Here is a 5481-nt window from a genome sequence, read left to right as displayed (position 1 = left end):
CCCCTGCCGGTCCGAGGAGGGCCTGCCGTGTCGCCCAGCAATCAGTTTGTGGCAGCACCCAGAGGCCAGGGGAGCTCAAGGCCTCCAGTGATTAAAGACGCTCCCAGCACAGATTAGGACACGCAGGACAGCCAGCCAAAGCAGCTCTGCTACCCACGGTTTAGCATCTCCCCACTTCAGCTTAGTGCTTAATCCTGGTTTTAATTTAATGCATTTACATCACCTCTGGTAATGCCCTCCCCACCCCATCTTTCCCCCACACTGACCCTTTGGCTCCACCCCCCCTTCTGGCCCCACGCCTCGCAGATTACAGCCACTGCCAGGGCATCCTCGGGGCCCTGCCAGGAGCACCGCCACGGGCTCCCATCACGAGGGGAATTGGCTCTTTGCCTGATTCCTGGGAAGTCTAAGGCCAAACTGGCGAGATAACGAGGACACAGCTGCTGTGCCAAACCGGGGCTGAGCGCATAAGCTGCCCCGGGGGGAAACGGGCAGTGGGTGTTTCTGTGAGCGCACCGTCCGGGCCGGCAAAGGCACGGAGCCTGCAGAACTCCCGGAGAGAATGAGCTACCCCGTCTGCCGAGAGGCTCTCACGCCCGGGACCACCGAAGGGTGTAGAAGAGCCCCAGGTTCACCTCCTCTCTTAACTGCCGGAAATCCGTGCAGCACAAGAAGTTCCCCCAGGCACAGCTGCACGGCACAGCTTTCAGGTGGGAGTTTGCCTGTGGGAAAAGCTACGTGCCTTTTAACAATCTCCAGATTTTACTGCAGTAAAGTTGGACCGATCCGTACTGCCCTCCGCTTGGATGCCAGATTTAACTAAAGCCCTGTGCGACTTTTGGCAAACGAATCTGAATCACTGATCTTGCCACAGGGGAGAAATGCGGCATTCTGCCCCAAAAGTAACTGATCGAGAGCTGAGCTCTAGGTGTGCAAAAGAACTTGAGCCAAATAATTAACGTCTTCCCCATTTCAGTTCTTCTGATCATCCCAAATCATCATCTGCACAGGAATGCTAGCTGCAGGAGGCCCCTTCCTGGACAGGGAGAGGAACACTGCCTGAAGAGCAGGATCTCAGGATACCTGCACGAGGACTGTTCACATCTTACCAAATACATACAGAGCTTTGATTATTATTGCTATTTCTAAGTTATTAGCAGCACCCAGACAGACATTTAAAAAGACAGCTGAAAAGGACGGAGATGGTAGCGTACCTGGCTGTGTACATTTTACACACAGAACACTTTCTGGTACATAACCAGTGCTTCTTGATTCGCAGGGGGTAGAGGCTCCTGTTCAGGCAGTCATCATGGTGAATGAGCCTTGAAGGAAATCAAACACATCCATAAATACAAAAAGGACTCAGCCACGTTGGAGTTTACCTGAGCGGAAGCATGGACATCGAAGATGAGGCACGAGACTTAAATTCCTGTGTAAACTACGACCTGACCTCTGCTTCACACTGCTTAACACAGGTGAGGACCTGGACACGGGCGGCTAGTTGCACCATCCGTGGACTTTCTGGGCAGGAGCAAATGCCGTTTGTGAAGTAATCCAGAAGTATTCCTGTCATTGACATTACAGGGTCTTTTCAAAGCTTTTACCTCCCATGCAGACTAACAGGTGAAAACATCATCAGGTGAGTATTTAGAGGCGCGTAATCCTGACACCCTTCTTTGGGCTGCAGTCCTCTTGGGAGACACTTGGATCTTTAAGGTCCCTTCCAACCCAAACCATTCTATGACACCGTTTATTAACGGTGCTTAGGTACACCAGGCTTCTGGGAACCGGAAAGGCCACGTCACCCGCTGCAGAAAGTGGTGCGCTCTCTCCACCCATCCACTGCACTACATGGAGCGGAGTCTGCTCGGCAGTTCTGCTGCTGATGTTGCTTCACAGCCACACTCACCTCGTCCTTCTCTCCCTCACCTATTCGCCACAGCCCTCTCCTTCCACTCCTCTGTTCCCTGCAGCCCTCTGTTTCCACTCCTCGCTTTCCAGCCCCTGACCCTTGGCTCCAAGTCTGAGCTGACAAGTCCAGCTGACTCCAGCCAAAGCCATTAACGGTTGTGCCAGGGTCGGTGTGCAAATCTGCCACCGGCTGGCTCCGCGCAGAAAGAGCTTTTCGGGGTGGGGGCTCACCTCCGTGGCGCCAGGCTAGTTAGAAAGCAGTCCTTGTCTGCAGACACATTAACAAGCAGTAAAGCAAGGGAGATGCTCTCTTCCCTGCAGAGGTAGTCACCTCTGTGTGGAACAAAACCTTCCATCAAGCGGCAGAATCATCTTAAAAGTTAGTCTAACAGATATTCAGCATTTTATGCCTGGAGTTTGTCCACAGCAGGCTTGCTTTCAGCTGCCTAGGGACTCCCGGAGAGCAGTGGTTTACCTTATGTCTGTGACGATGAGGATATGCTCGCAGTCCCCTTGGTGGCAGAAAAGGTACGGAAAGCCAATCTTGAGGGACAAATCGTTAAACGTGTAGTCCTCCATCTTAACAGACTGAAGATTTCCATAGCCTCTGTCGTGAGATTCTGACCACTCAATAATTGTTCTGAAAACAGAAAGGCCATCAGCACGGCAATGCTAGAACCTGTGAATGGGCAGAAAAGGAAGGCCTTGGGGGACACACTAAACTCTTTACTTAAAAAGACGGAAATCAGAACAGCTCACAACGCTGTGTAGTAATTTAAGGTCACTTCACAGCAGTACCACCACTCCGCAGAACTGTGCACCGTTCTTGTGGAACACCCGCCTTTAAATGCCACCAGGCGGTTTCCCGAGGAGTTCTGGTCAGAGTGCACGCTCCTGACGGCACCCGCTGAAGTCAGGCTGTTGGCAGCACAACACTTCTCGAGCCCTCCAATAACTCCAAGTTACCAGCCAGTCATTTCTGCTCCCTTGGCCAGTAACTTTGCTCTGAAGTATTAAAAAGCTTTTAATAGTTTAAACGGGTATGAGTTGTGCTCAACCAGTGTGAGCTGCAGTTCCGCAGAAGAGAGAACTGGGACCCTTGGCAACCTCATCCCAGCTCTCTTCTCCCAGCAGTCACGCAGTCCCCTCGCCAACTTCTCCATGAAGGCATCCAGCACATTTTCAGGGCGGAGGACAACCACTGACTTCCAAGACCGCTGAGCCTGTTGTCCTTCTGGCCCATCCTCTACCACACGGGCAAGTCTTTTGGTGCTCATCACGGCTCGGGAGGGCACTGCCTGGCACAGCAGTCCCATCCCAACAGAGCAAAACAGGATTTGCGGGGAGAAAAATCCATTCATCCCCTTTTCAGAAGGGAAGTGAGTGGAAGGCGTAAGCAGGCGAGAAAAGTTAAACTTCTATGTAAAAATTAATTCAACATTAAAAAAAAACCCAGTAAAGTCCATTTTAGCTTCATACACACTAGGCGTTCCGGCCTCAAAAACACCACAAATCACAATCACAGCAAAGTAAGTTTCCTGTCAACGTTTTCCTCAGTCAGTGTTACAAATACTGTACCTGCTCAGATCTCTGCATTCCGGGTATCTTTTATCATTATAAAAGATGCCTTCAAAATAAAAGAAAGCAGCTTTGTACACATCCTGAGAGAGAAAGAGAGAGAGGGGTAAGTCTGCATTAGCGTTTCGGAGGGATTAACCACCTTAGACAAGAACCTGTTAAAAGCCAAGCACTTTATGTACCCAGAGTATACTAAGAGACCTCATTCTACACGTTTCTAAGAAAAGCTATGTGCTGGTTTTAGATGCTGGTGTGACATCAAGTCTCAGTGACCGCTGGCCACGGAGTTGCTCTGACAATATTATTATTAAGCCACTACAGGTTACTTTACTGCTCTGCTCTTACTGCTGCCCCTGTCACAGCAGTTACGGATTTCTACAGAACCGCAGAACGAGAACACAGTCACCACTGCACAAACTGCCCAAATTAAGTAACCCCACAGCACCGACTGAAAAAGAGACTAGTAACATTTAAAAAAAAATTAGCAAGATGTAGTGGGTTGACGTCGGCTGGCTGCCAGACCTCCCACACAGTTTCTCTCCCACTCCCCCTCCTCAACATACCAGGGGAAAGAAAGATGGGCAAGCTCGTGGGCTGAGATAAAGGCAGTTTAATGAGAAAAACGGAGGCCATGCACAGAAACAAAGCAAAAAAGGAGATTTATGCTCTACTTCACATCAGGAGGCAATGCCCAACTAATTCCTGGGAAACAGGGCCTCAGCACACACAAAGGTTGCTTTGGAAGACAAATACCTTCACCATGAACGGCCCCCTCCTCCAGCTCTTATTGCTGAGCACAACGCCAGATGGTATGGGATACCCCTTTGGCCAGTTTGGGTCAGCTGTACCCCCTCTCAGCCTCTGGCCCACCCCCAGCCCACTGGCATCGAGGGGACCCGGACAGACAGCCTCAGCAGTGGCCAAACTGGTGTGTGACCTTAGGTTGTCCTGTGAGAAGCAGGGAGCTGGACTCGATGATCCTTATGGTGCCTTACAACCCGAGATACTCTAGGATTCTATACAAATTACTGTGTGTGCTTTTGCAACTTAAACCCAGCTACATAATCAGAGAAAGAAATGGAACAGAATTACACAGTATACATATATACAACCAAAATTAAGAGGGGAAAAACATACAATTTTTTTTTAATTTACATGCAAATGTCATTTAACATTTTACTTCTAAGAAAGAAGTAGTTGTCTAATTAAGTCATGTATCTGCTCCCCATAATTTCCATCTACCGTTGTTGCTATCAAAACAACCTTTACATAAAGGACATTCTTCTTAGGAAGAAGTTTTTTACAATGAGGGTGGTGAACAGGTTTGCCCGGAGAGGCGGTAGAAACCCCATCCTGGGAAACATTCATGGCCAGGCTGGATGGGGCTCTGAGCAACCTGGTCTAGTGGAAGGTGTCCCTGCCCATGGCAGGGGGGTTGGAACTAGATGGTCTTTCCCTTCCAACCCAAACCATTCTGTGATTCTGTGATAAACAAGTAACTTGAGCAGGGAGAGGACAATCAGGAAAGGTTGTGCTTTTACATCCATATAACTTTCTCTTTAAATTGTGCTCTTCCAAGTTCTCTCTGGCATATAAAAGAGCGTGTTGCTTTGGTTTGTGCTATAACTCCTTAAAGACTGAGGCCACATAGCAGTGTATATTATCAAACTGATCACATGTACAGGGATGCAGGGGATGGCATCTGCAGTGGACCTCAAAGCAGGGAGATGCCTCAGACTGGAAACCCACAGCAAGCAGGGAACTGTATTGTTCAGGTATTTCATTACCTTTTGCTGAAGAAAAGTAATACAAAAAAACAAAAGAAAAAAAAAATCACCTTTGTTGCAAGAGTGATACAGCTAACACATCTATCCTGAAGGTGAGGCCACAGCAATGCTGGAAAGAGGGATAAACCCTTCTTTTGGCTGGCTGGTCATGTGGTGTGACGCGCCCCAGGACGCGGGTCACCCTCCTGGCTGCCAGGGCATGCTG

At 49.4% G+C, this 5481-nt stretch overlaps 1 protein-coding gene across 1 annotated transcript in view; it reads right to left on the bottom strand.

The window, feature by feature from the left end:
- The window catches only part of LOC104512018 (snRNA-activating protein complex subunit 3-like), a gene marked incomplete at its 5' end in the record, with an annotated part of 4243 nt that extends 642 nt beyond the window's left edge, over nucleotides 1-3601 (bottom strand). Inside the window, 3 exons of the mRNA XM_010154835.1 lie at nucleotides 1215-1322; nucleotides 2387-2551; nucleotides 3490-3601. Of these exons, the coding sequence (XP_010153137.1) occupies nucleotides 1215-1322; nucleotides 2387-2551; nucleotides 3490-3601 (385 nt within the window). The remainder of the gene's footprint in view (nucleotides 1-1214; nucleotides 1323-2386; nucleotides 2552-3489) is intronic.
- Between the last annotated feature and the right edge of the window lie 1880 nt (nucleotides 3602-5481).

This window comes from Eurypyga helias, unplaced genomic scaffold (assembly GCF_000690775.1).
Source record: "Eurypyga helias isolate BGI_N326 unplaced genomic scaffold, ASM69077v1 scaffold13787, whole genome shotgun sequence".
In the NCBI taxonomy this organism is placed as follows: domain Eukaryota; kingdom Metazoa; phylum Chordata; class Aves; order Eurypygiformes; family Eurypygidae; genus Eurypyga; species Eurypyga helias.
This window is presented reverse-complemented; position numbering and strand designations above follow the sequence as displayed.